The sequence below is a fragment of the Accipiter gentilis genome, chromosome 9 (assembly GCF_929443795.1).
Source record: "Accipiter gentilis chromosome 9, bAccGen1.1, whole genome shotgun sequence".
Taxonomy (NCBI): domain Eukaryota; kingdom Metazoa; phylum Chordata; class Aves; order Accipitriformes; family Accipitridae; genus Astur; species Astur gentilis.
The window spans coordinates 42,616,500-42,636,706 of NC_064888.1; the positions used below are offsets into that span (position 1 = coordinate 42,616,500).

The window sequence follows — 20,207 nt, forward strand, 5'->3', positions numbered from 1 at the left end:
AAATAGGAGTTCAGTAACACTCTGGTGAGAACAGCATTAATTTCATCAGCTGACTAGACCTACCAAAATAGTGCTTGATGCAAAAGAAAGGGGCATGTTTCTCTCCACATGTTCTGCACCTGAAGTTAATAAATTACCTTAATAAAGTTAATACGCAAAGGTGATATTATTATTTATAGTCAAAAAATGGAATAGATTGTTTCTGTTCATCATGTCCTTCAAGATACTAAAACCAGCAGATCTTATCCTTTCAAATCTATTTTTTATTCATAGATAGGGAGAGGAAAACACATTTTCTGCTCTTCCAACTCCCAATCATGTTTTCAGTTTTGAGTGAATTAGTCATTGACCTGAACCAGCTGAATACACTGAAATAAAAAAAAAAGACCAAACCCAACTCTCTGCCGTTGCTGAAATCGCTGCCACCACGTTTGTCACTGCAGCAGACTCTGGCTCCAGGTGCTGAGCTGGTGGCTTCTGCCCCCTCAGTCACCTCAACCACTTCGAAACGCTCTCAGAAAGTGTCTTCTACCCAAGACTGTTCTGCGTTTCACCTGAACTGTTTATAAGTGGCCTTGGTCTCCTTCCCGTGCTGACCCAGACTGACGGGTGCAATGCCCGTGGTGGGTCCATGCCCGCCGGCCGAGCCGTGCCCGCCTGTAATCTCCCTTTGGTGGCAGTCACCAGCGCTGTGGTGGGGTCGTTAATCGGTGCGAGAGTATCTCAGAACTACCTTATTTTTGCAGTTAGTGTATTTTATCAATTTTATTCATCTGGTACGAAGTCAGAGGGGCACAAGACACCCACCTGTGCAGTGGTCTGTACCTGCAGGTGTTGGTCCCCACCACCATCCCCCTGTCTCAGCCCACTACCATGGCTTTAGCCTGCCTCACCAGCAGCAAAGCTTTCCTGGTTAGGGGGTATTATAGACTTGCAACTCGTAAATATTTAATCTTCACATTAAAAACATGGGGCAGAATAGCCATTAGGGTCTGACAATGAAAAGGTTTTCTCTTTCGATCGTGATGTCAGAAGAATGTAGGACAAAGTATTTTATTTATTAAGGTAAAGAGAAAATTGAAAGCAATGATGGAAAACAATGTAAATTTGACCTGGAGGACATCCAGTTGTGCCTGCTGAAATGTTTATTTTAGCATCCAAACCTGCTCTTTCTGCTGTCGCTTGTATTCGAACTTACTGTAGGAGTGCAAAGTACGGGCAGTTCACACAAACCAGAATTATTTATGTCAACTGCCATTAACAACAGAAAATTTCAGCACAGGAATGAAAAAAATCTCTATTTTCCTATCTTTGAGTCAAAACGTGGCATCCCTATAGCACAAAACTGCTGAGTCCTTGCTCTTGCTTCGCCAGCTCCAGCAAACTGGCCTGAAAGCCCATCACCTTCTGTATCGACTCGTGGCAGATGAGGCTGTTCGAAGGGCACCACCCTCCCCATCTCACCGCTTGGGAGAAAAAGCTGTCCTCCTGATAATGCTCCCACGAGTTATTTCTCGAATATTTGGGGCAACACCTGGAGAGCATGAGCAGATGATTTGCTCCTGTTAACTGCTTGCCAGGCTAATTAAAAAAAAAAGAAGTTTAAAATGGTCTATTGCAGATTTCTGCATTTGCATCAGTAATATAAATGTGTAGCTAATTGCTTTGCTATATATATTTATTACTTTTTGAGCCATTCCAGTTTCTTGGTCATGGGATTTTACAACTATTGAAAGCAGAGCATTTTGGACTTCTTTATGTGTAATACCGTAAAGAGGGTTTTTCAGGACACCATTTATCTCTTAAAAATGCTGCTCTCAGTCCGTATATTTCCCTGTGCTCAGGACAGGTCCCTCCTCACGGCTGAGCTGCTGAAGGGTCTGAGCAAATCCCCAGCCGGGGACGTGCCGCTCTGGAGCAGGGACTGAAGTGGGCAAGGAGGGCTTGGCTTAGACCTCTGTAAAACAGTGAGTCTTCACCATTATTTCAGCACGCTTGAGCCAGTAAATACTGGTTTAGAGCTGAAAACTAAAAGGCCTATGAGTACTTTTCCCATATAAAACAACGTCCGTTTCTTTTTATGTTTCGATAAATAATAGGACTTTCTGAAAGACTCCTGCACAGCAGCTTCTCAAGGGTCTCCCATCCATACTGACTACGCATGACACCCACTGCAAACCACAGCGTAGGGGTTGGCAGAAAAAAATACAGCACGGAAAGAGGGTAAAGCATGTCTCTGGCAGGCACCCTCTCCATCCTACCTGGGATGTGTCTCCTTTCTCTTGCAGAAGAGAATAGTAGCTCTTGCTTGTAGACGTCACTGCTCGATTTGCTGACCCGCTGTAACGGCCTTGACTTCTCATTCAATGGAAATGTAAACCAACAGGAACCATCCCGTGAAATGGCATCCAGGTGGCAACGGAGCCTTTCGGCAGCTCAGCCCAATTTGGGATGCAATGTGGCAAAAGCACCAAAACAAGTACCTGGTCCCCAAGTCATGCAGACATGGCACTGCGGGCCGAAAATAAAGCAGAACTGAATGAGAAACACAGATGCTGATCAATGGTTGAAGACCTCTGCCCTTGCAAGAAAACCCAACCCATTTTTATCTGACATCCTTCTCTTATTAGAGTGTTTTATGAAAATTTTGTTAGTCGATTTAACTTCTAAAAGTTAAATAGTACGTTCCTTCTATTTTCCTCCCTCTTCATTCAATAAAAAAGGACTTATTCTATTGCTTCTGCAAGCACTCATCACTGATACTACCATGATCTGGTTGAGTAGTGATAAGTTGTATTATGGGGTAGTGTCGAGACAAACAGTGATGCTCTGGGAGAAGGAGCTGCTGTGGGGCTGTGGCCTCTTTGCAGACAGGACTCAAGACAACCCCACCACGCTTCCTCCACCCCATCCTCTTTTCTGATGTAGAACAAATGTTGTGTCTGCACCTTAACACCCAGTTCTCCTGGTAACTCTGTTTTACCCTTTTCTGCAGATTTCTTTCCTTTCCTATTCCCCTCAGGTCATTAACCCATGGGGTTTGTATCTAGTTGCTTGTCTTCAAGATCTTCGGCATGGGAGGACACAGGTTTTATTACAGCTCTTCCACTACCAAGTTCCTCAACCTCCTCAGCAGGAGCAGGACATCGGCTGTATGGACCTTCTGGGTTTTGTTTTGGAGTTGATACCTCATCAGCTTCCTTAAAACTTGGAAAGAAAGGTGGTAACCAAGAATTCTTTATTTCACAAAGTGCCTACAATTTCTGTTTCACAGATTTCCAGGAAGAAAAGAAACGCTGAGCCCATTCAAAGCTGCCCTAGCTGTGACCCACCCTGCCCCTACAGTCTTGTTCTAACACTCATCCCAAGATGTACCCAACCGCCGGTGCCATTTAGGCCACGCTATGTGCTGGGTACATTTTGGAAACTTTTCTTCCCAATTAATTTATGGTCAGTGTTTTCCTCACACAGAGAATTTATCTCCTTAAATAAGCGTCTAAATCTGTGAAGTCACTTTGCTTTGAGCCCCTACCGCTCCCGTGCCCACTCCTTTCTGGCTTTGCCCTGCTGAGCGACACGGCTCGGGTGATGTGTACGGAGACTGCGGGCGGTGGTCCTCACCCGTGGGCCTGGCTTCACCCCTTGGTCCCTCAGAGCCTCTGGCTGGTCCCTACACACCGCTTGGCCTCTGCTAATTTGTCCGGGCTGCGTCTTGAGGGATGAAGTAAGTGAGGGTGTAGTTGGGGGGAAATCTTGGAAGTCCTTTAGAGATACTTTGGATACTACGGTGTTTGTTGGATTTGTGACTTGCTCCAGGATGAGACACACTGATAAACCAGAAAGGTGAAGAAGCACTGTGGCACGGCTCCTACCTTCTTTAGCTTTTATTTTCCTTTTTTTTCATCTGGCTGCACTTGGTCTGCACAAATAGCCTTGTTAGGTGGTTATTAGGGGTTGTTTGTTTATTGTTATTATTATTTCTACTCATTACAGTTTGAAAGCACTTTTGTGTCTGTGAAGCAAAATCCACAGCCATTGCTTCTTTTTCTTTCTTTTTTTTTTTTTTTTTTTTTTTTTCATTTTTTAATCTTGGGACTAGAGCTGTAGTACAGAGGAAGGTGGTGACTGCAGCAGAACTGGTACCCAGGGACACTGCAAACCTCTGCGGTGGCACTGACACCGGCTTGGGAGGTGACTCCACGTCCCGGTGCCGTCCTTCACCTGGCGAGGGGTGACCCGTGGGTCTGAGCCCTGGTGGCCAGAGCCCAAACCCAGCCCCCAGCTCCAGCACCCCGCGCCTCGGCTGCAGCATCGCGCTGCCGGCTGGCACCCAGCCGCCGCAGAGGCAAAGCCGCCTCTGAGCTCTTGCTCCCGCAACAGAACTCCACAGCGCAAGGAAAGCCGTCGTTAAATACAACTTTATTGGGTTTCATTGTACAGGGGCGTTTTTTCAGGTTTTTCCTCCTTTCTTCTCTCCGTCTTCCCCTTGGTGTCTCCATCCTATGTTTCATCGCAGATACAGGGCAACTTTCCAGTTCGTTGGCTCTATTACCCAGACCAATTCCAGCCTCAGTTTCCCTTTTTTAGCTGGATTTTACTTTCTCAGATTTGACACAGTAAGCAATCTGTGATTTTTTTTGTCTCGTTGGAGCAGAGTAGCTTTCAGATCATTTCCTTGCACCCTCGCCACCCCCAACTTGGTCTGTTCTAGTTGCTGCCTTTTGTTACAAAGTCGTTTCTCAAAGAGTTTAATTTACCTCAAGGTAAATGCAGAAAAAGAGTCACGTAACAACTGAAATCCTCTAAAAACTTTGTGGGCACCAAAAATGTGCCATTTTGCGACCAGTTAACTGCACCCTTTTTTTCACGATGCCCTTTCAGTACTAGTACAAAGTCAATAAAGAGGAAACAAAACCATTACAGTACAACTGTTGCTTTATTTGAATGTGTAAGAAATCAAAAAATCACTACTATATAGCCTCTTTTGCTAGCATCGTATTTCAACTGGCCAAACTGCACTACCAATGTCACCAGCTGAAATGGGGTACCAGACCAGGAGGTCTCAAATCCTCCGTCGGTTAATTTTGACCTGAGCACTAAGAAATAATATTTGATTTCTTGTATATAACAATGAAATTTAGCATTATATATGAGAAAAAGAGATAGCTTGGGTTTAATTATTTAATACAATTTAAAGTTCTAGTATAGCTCATTTTATTTAGAACTTTAGTATTTTATGAAGCATCTGAGTAAAGATAATGATCGCTTTTAAATGATACACACCAACTTTTAAAAACTTTTTATTACTTGTGGACTTTAGGAACATACCGCCTTTGTATACTTTTGTAGAGATTGTTTGCATACTCTGACTCCAGAGTGGGTGCTTTCTCTTCCTTTTCCTGTAAAACTTAGGGCAGTACATTGTATAATGACAAGTGACCAAAAAAAATCAATTTGTAATCTGATTTGAGGGTTTTGATTTCCTCTGATGAGTTTAAATTTCATTAAAAGCAACCTTATTCGAGCATAAAAGAACTCCTTGAAGGGTAAAGCAGGGAATTGTCTCAAAGAGTATAAAGAATCTAAACTCTTTTGTGCTATTTATTCACGGCATTAATTGTGAGGTCCAACAGGCGGTGTCGGTTGGCAGATGCACCGTTATCGGCCCCGCGATCTGCACGAGGAGGGGAAAAAAAGCACAAGGGCTCACATTCAAAAATCGTTCTTTGGCGTATTGACACTTTAGTTATCAACAGCCCTTATTATCTGCTTAGCGGCGGATCGCAGCTTGCTGGTGACATAATAAGCTACAAATCACTGATGGGGCCTTTCTGCATTCTCCTAATTGTGTGTGTTCTCCAGAAAAAAATTATCGTTGGGCCTCTTGTCTTGATGAGAAATTGACATTTTCTGGCGGAGCCTGGCGAGCACTATGTGGGGAGATAAGACTTATAGTTGTTTTAAAGGAGTGCAGCCATTCTTTCAGAGGCCTCTTTATTGCTCTAGTTGACCCACTTGATGAGTATGGATTTCATGAGGTCTTTTTCAGCATTTGAACTATAAAAGGTTCAGAATGACACCACCCCTTATAGACAAAAGATAACCTTGCCCTTTGAATATATTGATTCTTTATTAACTAGGCTGTTTAATGCAATGAAATGAGGCATTAGATTGAAGCCTATTTCAAGTGCTTTGAATAATCTTTAAAAGCTTGAAAGACTTTAAAAAGCTGCTCTGCAATAATTGGTATATACTTTTAGAGACTCTATTCCTTCATTTTGATTAAGGAATTTTTATCATCTTCCTATGTCTAAACTCACTGTAGGCTGACACAACATATTTTCTCGCCAGGGCTGTTACCAAGCTACAGATAGGGATGTGTCGTAGGTGGTGGCTTGCTCTAGGACTTGTCATTCCTAGCACAAAATGTATGGGTTTTCTTCTTTTGTATTTTCTTTGCATTGAAAGTTAGACGAACCTTTTAGATGCTCATTATTCAAACCTTTGAAAAAAACCTAAAAGGAAAAGTGCCAGTAGGCATCACGCAGACTTTCATCCCTGTAAACCATCTTATTTTTTAGTGGGATGCATCTGATTATGCCACTGTTTAAACACGATACACAGATACATACTCAAAGTGGAACCCTTGTCAATGCATCATAATAATAAGCATAATCCAAAGTGCTCTATATTTCTAACATCTGTTTTCATCAAACATAAAAACTATGGAAATACTGGAGAAGAAAGGCAACAGAGTTAAATATCCCAGTTTTCCTTCTTAATAAATTGTAGCTACAGTAAGCTGCACCTTCTCATCACACTCCATTTAACTGCGGAAACACGGGGCGACGAAGGAGACACTCCGGCATATGGCATGTCATTTGGCAGTATATACACATACACAAGCACATACATTTACTTTGCAGCTCGGAGTTTCTCAGTGCCCTCTTGAAGTTGTCAGCAGCCCTCTGGTTAACGACAGGAGAAAACTCACGTAACGAGCTCCCGTGCTTTACCGGCACGGGCACGTGGGTTGCTCTGCCGGCTGTGCGCGCAGCCAGACCCGTATTCCTGTACAAACGCCCTTTTTCTGGTGGCTGCGGTCACATGCGACGATGCGGGCACACGCTCGGCACCTGGGGAAGGGAACTCAGACCTCTACTTCAGGCTTAGCATCGTAACAGTCCAGAGCATGAAATATTTGTGTTCGGTAGTATAATTAGCAAAAGCATTTGCCTCCTTGTCAGCATTTAAAAGACGAGTACGTCAACCGTCGGTGTCAAACTGCTGCATGGAAAATTTGGGTTGTGCTATGTTTAAAATAACCTTTCCTGTTTACAGACTTTTACAATATGATATTAAAATAGAAGAAAAAAAAAAAGTAAAAAAATTACTCTGCTGTTACCTTCACTTTACAAAAAGGGCGTCTGAAGCACAATTTTGTTTAAATACTTCACCATGGCTGAGCAACAAGTCATTGCCGCACTGCGGAGCAGAGGTCTCCTTCCTCATCATCCTCAGGGGCTGCCTGGGCTGGCTATCCTGGGGCACATCAAGGATTGTGCTTTTTCTTAACCACGACATAACTTTGAGTTCTGGTATTTAGAAATGAAACCCCCGGTGTTGCATTTTTTTCTTTTGTGTTTAGTCACTTTTTTAATAATCAAACCAGATAAAATTACTAAAAATGAAATTCACAGACAAGAAATACTTTAATTAAATATTGTGTAAAATGAACATTTTTTTATACAGTTAAATATATGAAAAAATGTACAGATAAAACAATCTTATTGTAGGGTCTTTAACAGTAAAATCTACCATTTAGTGAAGCTTTCCTTCTGGAGACAATGAAGCAATGAGTGCATTGACTAAGTAATCTAAAACACAAACAGATTGCATTTATGAAGAAACTTGCAAACTTTCTTAACATGTACACGTGACCTCTTCTTTAGAGCAAAACCTTACTTAGACAAAATATAACGGAGGCAATTCAGTTCCAAAGTGACTTCTCAGGCTTTTCCACTTAGCTAAGCCTTATTCCTTATCACAAAGGAAATGCGCGCGGCATTTATCAGCTGTGATACGCTGTATCGTTCTTTTAAAACCTTTAATAAACGCTTTACTAAAATGTGCATTTTTGCCCAGGAAGAAAAGAAAAAAAAATAATGATCCCTCCTTTTTGGTTAAAACTTTAATTCTGCTGCAGTTTGCAACATGTTTTGCAGTGCTGCGTTGGCAAACTATTTAGTGCAAAGTAAAAAAAAAAATAAAATCTCCACGTTTCTCTCTATGGATTTGGCACTAACAGCCACGATATACAACGGAGGTCATTCCAGTTTAAAAAGTACAGTCACCTACGGGTGTATTACAAAAAGTTCCATAAAAAAACCAATAAACCTAAATAAACAAACCCCAAACATTTAAAAATTATGTATGATCCCGATTTCACGTGAAACCTTTATCTTTTTTAAACAGTGCAGGGTTCAGGAGAATGCAGAGTGCAGCAGAAAATAGACACATAAAGGAGTGATATAATTGTACACCAGGTTTGTGCTTTTTTTTTTTTTTTTTTTTTTACACCAGAAATTATCCAAATGAAGTAGTGATTAACAATTGTGGTGTAAGCCTGTGATAAAACAGCACAAAAGTTCTTCAAAGAAGTTCACTTTTAAGGCATCAGAGAAGTTAATGTGGCAAACGTTTTAATTAAAACATCAGAAGTGAATTTATTTTAAACTTTAGGCCTCTGAATTTTTCCAGTAAACACAGTTCAGCTATGTGGCAAAGTCATGGGTGGCAGCTAAAAATGACTTTTTACAATCTTTTTAAAAAAAAATTAAAAAATTAAAAAAAGAAAAAAAAAGAAGAAAAAAAAAATGCAACCACAAAATAGATTCATCTTTTCTGTGGCTGTATCACATGCACATATTCTACTAGTATTCATTACAGCCATGTGGCACAATTTTGATTTGACTATACAACAAACAACTTTTTTTTCAAAATTATTTGTTCTGATAACTTAAAAATAATATAAAAATAAACAATGAATTTGACTTTTCCTCAAAAATAAAAAAAGAAAAAGGATGGAAAGTCTAAATAATAGCAACTTTGTGAAGTACAAATGAAATGTACGGACACTAATTTATTTAAAAGAAAAACATGAAGGCAACGGTTCTTGGCTTAATGCTATTCTCAGCATCACAATACCAGGCCATGACAAAAACCAATACATACAAGAAAAAAAAAAAAAAAAAAAAAAAAAAAAAAAAAGATGAAAAGCAATATACAAAATTTCAAAGATAAATACAATATTTATAGTTGATATGTTACAAAATAAATTCCCTTAGTGACTGCAAGTGTTTATGTGAAAGAAAGTGTTGCAATGAATAAGACTATTTTATTCCTTATAGGCTTCATAAGGAATAAAATTTGCTTTTCTAAATATTTAAGTGGATCTGAAAAAAATTCAAGACAAGTGTATAAATATTTAGCTACAACTTTGGCAAAATCACAAAAGTCTACAATTTTATAACCACATACAAAACACATTAGGGAAGAAGGATCTAGAAGTCAAAAGGACAATTTTCTGGTACAAGAAACATAGACTTCACAGTAGCCTAAGAATGCAATAGTATACAGTGCTAGCAAAAGTTGAAAAAATGTTGCAGATCACACTTGCTTAACAGGAAGCTCTAGCAGTGGAAGTATATTTTTTTTTACCAACAGACAGTAGCAATTTTTTTCTCTGTCAGTGTGCTTGTTGAAGGCAAGAGAATTCAATATCAAAGTTACAATTTCTAACTACAATAAGTTACAAAGTTCCATTTCATTAAGATGAAGTTAAGCAATGATAAACCCACCCACGCCCACCCCCGCGCCCCGGTTTTTGTTTTTCTAATCATATATTCATCCTTTTTTTTTTTTCCAGTTTGATGGCTCATAACCTCCTTGGCCCCCTTTTTTCCACCACAAAAAAATATTTCACATTATAGAGATACACAACCATTGTGAATCTAGTTATGAGTACAGAAAAATGTTCGGAGGCATTTTTCATCAGTGTTTCATGATAATCAAAATGGTGCATCCACAAAGTTTCTCCCAACACATAGCAAGTACTAGACATAGCCAAGACGTAATCAGAAACTTTATACAAAATAGGCGTCGCTTTTTCCTTATTCTTCAGGACTGAGAAATGTGAAAATATGAGAAAAATTCAGTCAATAAAATGGAATTGTTCATGAAGAAGTAGGTTGTTTGCATGTAGATTCTTAATAGTTTAAATAAAATCTTTAAACAAAGTCTTTTTTTTTTTTTTTTTGTAGCATTTCGATTTGTTGCTGATTCTGTGTGAAGATACTGTTTCCATCAGCATGTCTTAATATACTAAACTTGTCCCCTAAGCCCATCCTCTGAAGCTTGGTGCTACGGTAGGTAAACAAAAGTGACTTTACATTGGCGGGACTACAAGCCCAGACATAGCTAAAAGAAAAAGAGAAGAAAAATCAGCCGTTATTAGCACGCTCGTGTAAGGCACATCTGGTTCAAAGCCGCCGCGATGCTCAGCACCGGCCCGGGCTCCTCCACGCCGCGCCACGGCATCCTCCGACCGAGGGAACGCCGACGTGCGCTTTTCCCAGCGAAACGCTCCGCAAGGGCTTCACGTCGTGAAAGGAGGCTCCGAGCGGGTTTTGGGGATTGGGGGTTTTTTTTTGCGCGTGGAGCATCCCGACTCCCGCGGGCACGGCGTCTCTCCCAGCGCGGGGCTAAGAGCGAGGCGGGGGTCAGGCTCGCGACAGCCGAGGAACGACACGGTCACTTCTGGTCGTGTCGGGCATCCCTCGGGAACGTCCCCGCAGCGGGAAGCCCACCAACCACCGCTTTACGCCCAGACCTGGCACCTGGGCAGAAAACTTCCATTTCCACCCTTGTGCTTTAGGGTAACAGCCGGGCTGAGCAAGCCAAGGGCTCTCTAAGACCAAAGCCAAGTCCACCTACGCTTGCGCTCAACTCTGGAGACCAAGCACCGTAACAAGTCATGAGATTAATGCCCCTGAGCAGCCATCTCCTTTTTTTTTTAACAGATAAAGACTGAGGTGCCAACAACTACCGCTTTTTTCCTGGTTAACTCTTTGGTAGAAACAATTTAGACAGTCCTTAATTTTAGTGTTGTTTAATTTTTGCCATAATGATATTTCTCATTAATTTATGTACAACAGATATTAATAAATTTGTTCGTGTAGTGATGTGAACTTCAATTTCTCAGTTCATTAATTTCAACAATATTAATTTATTTCAGATTCGCTGTTACAGCTTGACGGTTTGGAAGAGCTGGGTACGTACACATTTCGTACATAACGCAGCCTCCTACAGCAGCCAGCAGCGTGGTCGGCACGACCAGAATTGCTCCAGCGGCTGCGACCGGAGCCCCGAGCAGCTCTGGTCCCGCCGGTGCCATAGGCAGCTGCGCGAGCGGATGGGAAGGACTTGTCTGGGAATGCATCTCTCTAAAACACATCTCTAGTGATGCCCTTGAAACAGGTTCAAGTTTTCCAACTCTGCTCCTTTTTTTCCCCAATACATCAAAATCGAAATGGAAGTTGTAATTTTGCGTAGTTCATAATACTGCTTGTTTTAAACCTAAACAGCGACCGAAGTTACAAAACATAACTGGAGAATAGCGTGTATATTGGCAGAGACCCTTCCTAGCCAAAACGTTTGCTTTCCGTATCGTATTTCCACTAAACCTCCCGCACTCCACACTACATCGAGCAGCCGACCTAGCCCCAGAGAGGTTTGGTTACATGGGATGCACCTGAACCGGGGGACGCGGGAGCTCATTTTGAGATGCTGTTACGCTGCAATACAACCATCAGCTGCCCTGGGCATCAAGATCACCACAAGTCAACCCAAAATACAGGGTCTTCCTATCTTCTCTGGTTCATGTTCAGCAGGCATCTGTCATCGCACTCTATGTCGAGGTGATGGTAAGACGTAAAGGCTACGTCTCAGAGCCAGCACGAGACGTGCTCTGCCAGCACGCTAAGCAAAGTGCAAAAGTCCAGGACTGATCCGGACATTTGCTTCTTCAAAGTACAACATAGCAGAAAAAAATGTCCAGATTTTTTTCTTCCAGAGGTTGTGTGCATAAATTCCTTAATAAATGGCACATCATTATTTGGCACTAATACCCTGCACATCTTAATCACACATTTATTGTAATCTCACGTTTGGCTTCTGCTGTGTGAAAATTTAGGTTGTCTGCTGCAGACTTTTCTGGGGGAAAAAAGTCTGAATTCTTTAATTTAAGCTGTTTAGCCATTTTTGTTGAATTCTATCTGTGGCACAATGGGAGGGGGTGCAAAATTGGTGCTCCAGACATTTACTTTGCTATTTATTTTAGTAGCAACATTTGACAATTGTGAATTTCTGCACTACAGTTTCCTGCTGTGCAAATTGATACCAAATGCCTTCTTAAAGAAAAATCGGGTGGCTAGTTTTTTAATAACAATTTTAATAGTTTCATCCAGGGGAAGACCAGAAAATTAAGCAGGATGCAATTTTAAAAGAATATAGAGAACCTTTTGCTCTGCATTACAGTCGTAAAGCTTAACAGAGAGCAATATCTTTCACAATCTATAAAAAGTAAATTACAGTTGAAAGCCAAATTTTGAACACATATTGTACTTCCAACTTTGCAGCGAGCCAGCACTTGCTCGCTAAAAAATTTATTTTATACCTTAAATGTCCATTGTTTTAAACAGGAAAAAGCCCTCTGCCATAAGGAACTCATATACGAGCATCCTGCTCTTAAAAAAAAAGTGTAAGTACTTAACTTTCTGATCATAGACTATGCAATGGAAGTCATACAGAGTTAACAAGATTGTGGCTTTTTGGATAAGGCCCAAAGGCCCTTTTCTGTAGACTCACTCACAGGAGTGAGTCGTACCCACAGGACAACAGAGAGAGGGGCATCTCCTCTGCGAGCTGCAGCTTCCGAGTTTTGACCCTAATTTGGGTACCGGTTGGCCGAGGACGGATGCGCAGCTGGCAGGGATGGCGTGCGAGTGCAGCAAGGACGAAGACTACACGTTAGCTCTGGCTGACCTTTCCGAGATTTCCCCAGATTGTCTTCTTTTTTTAATTCTTTTTCTTTTCTTAACCTCCGTCTTAGATCTCTTCAGAAAAAAAGTGAATCCCCATGACGGCTATAGACCCCTCCATGTTCACTCTTGGGCAGTAAGTCCCAAAACACAGAGTGGCTTTTGGGGGGTCGTGCTTACTAGCAGCAAGATCTCGCTTCCAGTGTGGTGGGCTCAGGTGGCCCCGATGTGATGTTACCACAAGCCAGAAGTTAGAGCAGCTCCACCTCTGCTTTATACTATGTTAGAGGGACAGAACAGCCCATCTGAGGTCCAGATGGAGCTTCATAGTTCTGCTCCTGCTTTCTCACCATCTTAGATGTACCATGAACAGCATTTTTCCACATGCGGACAAATCCTACAGTGGTTTACCCAGCACGGATGGGTGCAATTAACCCCCAAATCCTTGTAAAAAGGACTGCCCCTGCCTGCAGGGCTGTTACGTGTCGGGTTTTTCCGTGCTTTCATCTGACTCTGCCCCTGCACAGTGCTAACAAACCCTTGCAGGAAAAACTGGGCTGCCTGGCCCCGTCGTGTCGGTGTGCGATGCCTTGCCATAGCCGGCTCAACCGGCTTCCCTGAAAACTATCCAACTGGCTTTTATTTCAGAACAGAGCTTACGTGGGGAAAGGTAACATAACAAGCAACAAGAGAGAGGATATCCTGCCCTGTGATTAAAAGAGCACGTCATCCCTTCTTATCCAGGTTCATAAACTGCAGGATTTACCGTCGATACAACAACAGTGACCGTGAGCTCCCACTTCTGTCTTGGCTTGACTAAAAGTACGTGACCATTCCTAACAGTGCAGACTCCTCAGCTGTCACTCCGCTCCTTCACATCCCGCTGTATAATGAGGCTCTGTACTTGAAGATCACCGAAAAATTTTAGCCGTGTTAGACTGCAGCTCTTGAATTCCGGATTTTAATGTAAAGTAGAAAATGGTCTGACCAGAAAACTCTCGAGCTGCTTGTACAGTGTTCAGAAAGCAACTAATTAAACTTTACAAAGGGCTCAATGTCAACAAATGACTAGGAAAATAGGAAGAAGGAAGCAGAAGCCCCCTAAATAACTGTACAGGTAAAATGCAGTGTAAGTATCTATCTCCTGCCTTGCTGGCTTTGCTTCATGATGTCTCATGAAGGAAGCGTATGACAAATTCATCCCTGTCTCGCCACTCAGTTCTGGCTGCAGTTCAGTTCGAGGCACTGGTTGAGATCTGTGAGGACAGCTGGGTGAAGTGTTGTCAACCTGAAGCCTTTCGTGAGTTCAGTCTGAATTAACCCAACAGCTTTGGTTGGAAAAAATGATGGTGCCTCTCTGCTGTGATGATAAAGGAATTCACCGAGGATATATCAGATGCAATTTGATTTTCTCCTCAGCCCAAGGGGACCTGAACCCACACATTTTACCTTTCGCTAGAGTACCCTAACTCTCACGATACAGAGCATTGCTTCGTGGTGCCGTGCTACTTTGCGTAAATGACTCCATTTTTTGTCACAACCCCGGAACTCAGTGCTCTAATTACCAGCCCAGAAAATTGTTCTTGCTAACTTCTCTGGGTCATTTTGCTCAACACAAAATGATTCAGTTTAGCTGCTTCAGCCGGGTGAGGAAAACATGACAATTTATATTATTTTTTTTTCCAACACTTCTATTCATTCTCAGTTTGGCTGCTGAACCAAACCCCAAAGTTTCTGCACATCCCTACATCTGGACACCTTTTGTGTTTGAAGTTTTTAGTGCTCAGCGGGGCAGGAACAGCCCGGTGAGGCAGCAGCGCAGGTCTCGGGGGCACCTAACCTAGAGCGTTACCAACACCCATGGGATGCTGGACGTGGCCAGGGATGACACCAGGTCTGCTCCTTGGATCGCAGCATCCTAAAATCAGGGGTTGAAGGGATCGTTAGGCCTTCCCTGGGCTGTCCGGGCATGGAAAAAGCTCAGTCCAGGGCAGGGTTGAGCCTCAGCCTAAGAGCTGACTTCGTGACCTGTTTAACAAAGTCAGTATTGGTCGATTCGAAGTTGTCTACCCGGCGTTTATACGAAAAGCATTTTGTACCTGAGGATGAAGACGTATGGTTACTGGGGGCTTGGGGAGGTGCCAGGGGAGATTGGGCGCTCGGTGCAGGCATTTAGCCTGCCCAGTTCTTCTGAAAACCCCACTTTGCAGTAATCTAGACCTTTTAAGCACCTGAAACCTTGAATATCTGATGGGAAGCCCTTTGTTTACATGCTGAAATTACGGAAGTTTAGATCATTTTAATTTAGCTCTGTAAATAGTTTTATTTTTCAGAGTAAATCAGTATCAACAAGGTAATGAGAACATTATATATATATATATAAACACTTGCTTCAGAATAGCTGCCTCAGATCTAAGCCATGTGTTACCATATTATTTTATTTTATTTCATTTTATTTTATTTCAGGATCTACTTTTTATACTAGTGTCTTATTATAAAAAGAGGAAAGTAGGACACTGGATTATTTTATGAATGGATAATCTTTTCTAAGAATATTGCTTATACCTGGTATAGTTTTCTACTCACAGTAACATAGTAAAGCTTCCACTAAAGACACAGGCAATGACAGAAATTGTTAATCTAATTATCCTTTTCTTTAACATCCATCCTACAATAAGACTTCTCTAGCTGGATCCTCAGCCCTTCACTGACCTGAGTGCATAATAAGCTCTCAGATGCTTCTTTGGGCCAAGAAATTAATAACAGGCTACAGGGACATCCATTTTGAGATCCTGGTCTCAAATGGCCTGGATTTGGGGTGGACAGACAGGTCTGTGGGATTATGTCTCTCCAAAGTGCCTTAAGCTGGAGAGCACAAAATGCAGGTGTCCAGAATTAGTCCGGCAAATCAAAATATCTGTCTTCATCGGTTTGCCTGTGAGTGCTCATCATATTATGGATGTCATGGTAATGCAAAGAATAAATAATACTGCGCTACCTACATCTTAACTAAGAAAGTCAAGAGGAGTGACGACCTCCGGGCTAAGAGTGTCTGCAGCCCTTTCTGATCTCCGTGGGATTTGAAGTGCTTCGACTTACTGCACTGTGCAACGAGGCTTGTGATTTGCAAAACAGAGGCAAACAAAACTTTTCAACGATCCTAACGCATCTGACAATATTATCTTTTAAGTGTTAAAATATGCCATAAAAAGGAAGACTTTTTTTTTCATATTTTTATTCTTCCACCAAACGTACACTGTATCATAATTCCTCCTGCCCCAGTCCCAGCAGGTGACCAGGGAAATTCTGCAACTGATTTATAAATCGTCCATTACACTACCCCCACGAAATCACAGAGATTAAAAAAAATGCAGAAGCTTAAAATTGCCTGCTTCAATTAAAATATTTAGTTGCTCGTTTAGGGAAGTAACCACTTAAACACCACGGTAAGAGAGTGAGCTGGGACCAACAGAGCACACAAACTCACTGCACAAGTGGCTAGCTACTCCAAGGGAAGGTTAGTTCCCCGACTCAGAGCTTAACTGCTTTACACTGATTTGACATATTTTTAAATAACTATTGCATCCTATGTAAAATGAGGAAATCGCATCACATCATGGTTTTAAACAGCCATAGAAATGCGTTCAGAAAACATATAAACGCAAGGAGTACATGAACCCTCCCAGAAGCATTCAGGGATACAGTCTTAGTTTAAAATTTAAGGCACGAATTCCTATGGGAAATTGCCAGAAGAACAACTGGTGTTTTCTCTAATGCAAGTATTAAAAATGAACTAAGATTTGCTTAAAATCTTAGCACACCATTCGTGCCACCCTGTTTCTTCTCCTGCTTTTGCATCACTATGAGAGCACCGGAGACCTAAAAATATAGCGAGGTACCTTTCTCCAAAATAAACGACCAGGGCTTGAGTGTATGCACCAAAAAAGCAATACACAGAAAATTGAGAGAGATCCAGCTCACCTTGAAGTCCATTTCCATTTGCACTGGTGCAAGATGGTGGAGGAGAGGCTTGGGGCCTGACAACAGGAGCAAAGGCGCTCTTTTGTTTCACTGCAGAGATGACATTGGCAGGTGAGAATGAGAAAATGCCGTGTGTACTGCTACAGTTTGAAGGGAGGGTGACCGAAGAGGCTGCCATGGTAGGGCTTGACGGCACTACTGCAATAAAGCAAAAATAATCAGGACTCAGATTGAGGTTTTCACGGCAAACACGGAAAAGAGAGTGATAGGGCCTTGCCTCTTAATATATATATATATATATAAAAAAATATATATAAAAAAAAAAAATGAAATGCCTTGGCTTGGCCACTCTCTGGATAACAGGCAAACTCTTTTGTGTTGGACTTTTGTTACAAATTGCGCAGTCCAATTTTTTTTTCTATCTGAGATTGTATTATGGCACAAACAGATCAATTTATTATATTCATTTTTACGTCCAGCCTCCAGAGTCACCCCTCCTTTTATCCAGTAGCTCACAATATAGGAAATCAAAACAATGCAAGTATTTGATTTTGTAGTAAATATGAATCTATATGATGATGTGTTACCAAAAATAGACACTTACTGCCATAAGGAGAGTTAGCTGAGGAGCCATTAAGAAATCCAGGGGAACCTGGTACACCTAGATTGGGCATGCCGGCATTGCCATATCCATTCATGCTATTGCTGACTGTGTTGTAATTGGACTGCTGAGGAGTACTGCTGGGAACATATCCTCGCGGGGAAACACTGCTTGTGTTGCGACTGTAACCTACTGTGTTAGAAACCCCCCCACCCCAAAAAAATAATGTTATTTTATAATATAGACTTAGGGCTGGGGGGTTTCCTCATGCAGCATATATTACACAGTTTTAATTGATTGCACAGCTTTGCTCTAAGTTGTCTCTTACTGCCCTATCAACTCTTGCAGTTTGAGATAACCTTATCACGCCAACCCTACTTAAATCATCTGCGAGCACTCTATGTTGTCTCTCCTCTTAGCACAGACAGCCAACAAAAGCTCTCTTCGATCCAGCTGTGTCAGGTGCCTTCACGTTTGTCTTTAGGAGCAATTATCAACAGGCTCGAGTCCCGCTTTGTACCAACACACTGAATGAACTTTCAGCCTCTCCAGACCTTCAAATGCCATAGCTGACAAGAAAAACTTTTTTGTTGCGGTGATTTACTTTAAAAGGCTGTTTTGGGCTCTTCATTTTATGACTGATAGTTTTACGCTAACAACAAGCTCGTACTTTCGTAAGGTGTAGCCATCGGTGAAAACTAATTCAAGATCAAGTACAGAATTTCATAAGGCTTATTAGCTCGGAAAAGCATTAAAAGGCAATCTTTTTAGAAGAGGAAACATAGCAGAATCAGGATTTTAAACAACAATTTGTTCCTATCTGAGCAATCAATTTAATAATTACGTTGCAAGCAAAAAATATGGGTTTGAACATATCTAATAATCCTGTTTCCCTCCTTTCATTAGTATCAAAATTAATTTTAAATGCAATACGCTACATGCATTTTCAATTACAACAGGTAAATTAAATCAACTATTACTTTTATTAGTAACATGTCACACATGCCTATAAACAAAGTATTTTAAAATCACAGACATCAAATTAGATTTATCTGTGTAAATATTCCAAAACCAGGTGGAGATACCTTGACGTGATTATTTTATAAGAAACATACACGATGTATATTTACTGTGAATAATAAAGAGCTTTCTACACTTTGCCAATTTTTTTTTTTTTTTTTCCACTGGAGATGCTTTATGATAACAGTAAACGAAAGAAGAGGAAGAATTAAATATTAGGAGAAAGTTAAAGGCGGCATTTCATTACACGATCAGACATACGACTACGGGGAGAAAAAGAGGTAGAACACAGCGGTGACATCAGCTCGTATTAATAGGCACTGGCCAAAAGCAGTCAACAACGTGAAGGATTAACTCTTGAAATCCCACATACCTTGGTCGTTCGCTTGTGATGTTTCGGAAACATTAACGGCGAGCTGGCTGCTGAAGGAGTTCACTCCCATCATGCCAGTGTGAGCAGGAGTGTTGGCTAGAGTGGGGATCTGGTTGTGATTGCGTGGCACACTGTATAGCGCTTCAGCAATGTCAGCTGCTCGTTTCAGGATTATTTCCTAGAAAGACATAAAATAAGCACTGACAACTAAGAAACTGATTTGCGCAAATATTCCAAGTCGCAACGACGTTAAAATTTACAGAAGAGATTCATGTGACGTTATAGTAAGGGTGGGGATTTTGCTGCTCGTTTCAACCGCACCTTCTGTTTTTCTGCCTACGTACCAGGGCACTGTGCAACCTCACGTCAACACAGGAAGTATAAAGAAATAAAGAAATTAACATAGAATTAGAGTTTAGCGCTGTAAGTCCTGTGAAAATTGTAACATACACTTTATTCGTCCGGGGCAGTAGATGTATTTTCAGCAGTTTGCAAAATCCAGCATGCTTTATCCGCTCTGTTTAGCAGATTTCTTCAGGACTTCCCATTAGTCACTGTATATTTTGGCCCGAATTCAAGGTTATTCTCTTGCCTTAATGATTGCTTATGCTTTTGGCACCTTACACTTAATTGTCATTTCTGATAGGCAAACTAGCGGTGAGAAGAGAATGGGAAGACGAAGCATTTCCCTTAGAGCATTGCATCACATCAGACTGCCCTCAAGGTGGCTGGCAAAGCCAGGCTGTGTACAAAAAGAACGTGCTGATGCTCTGCCAGGTTTGCAAATAGCAGGTATTGATTTACATGTGTAGGCGTGTAGACAAAGACGGCGCTGGTGACCTACCTGGTTGTTATGGGGCATCCCATATAGGGCTTCCACAAGGTCTGCTGCTCTCTTAAGTAATACTTCCTAAAGAAAAACAAACAACTTGCGTTATGTTTCGCTAAATGCAGACGACGTTCCAGGAAGAAAAGAGAAGTGCAATAATGTTGGCAGTTCTCGGTGGCATCTATAATTATGAGGAACCGATAAAGTGGGTAAAACATATCACACGCTATCCTGGTGCTCTTGCTATATTTAGCGGATGTATTACAAAGATAGGAAGGTATTTTGTTTTGGAGGAAAATACCG

At 41.6% G+C, this 20,207-nt stretch overlaps 1 protein-coding gene across 11 annotated transcripts in view; it reads right to left on the reverse strand.

Moving 5' to 3' along the window:
* Positions 1 to 9,885: 9,885 nt before the first annotated feature.
* EBF3 (EBF transcription factor 3) overlaps positions 9,886 to 20,207 on the reverse strand; it is a 120,155-nt gene continuing 109,833 nt past the window's right edge. For 2 of the 11 annotated variants that reach the window (XM_049809899.1, XM_049809897.1), the window contains exons 12-16: positions 19,920 to 19,985; positions 19,076 to 19,253; positions 17,686 to 17,871; positions 17,082 to 17,279; positions 9,886 to 10,479 (exon numbers count right to left, since the gene is read on the reverse strand). In XM_049809899.1, the coding sequence (XP_049665856.1) occupies positions 10,448 to 10,479; positions 17,082 to 17,279; positions 17,686 to 17,871; positions 19,076 to 19,253; positions 19,920 to 19,985 (660 nt within the window). In that variant the 3' untranslated portion in view covers positions 9,886 to 10,447. Of the gene's footprint in view, positions 10,480 to 16,165; positions 17,280 to 17,685; positions 17,875 to 19,075; positions 19,254 to 19,919; positions 19,986 to 20,207 lie in introns of those variants that run through there. The other 9 variants (XM_049809898.1, XM_049809896.1, XM_049809902.1 and 6 more) reach the window with 5 other exon arrangements.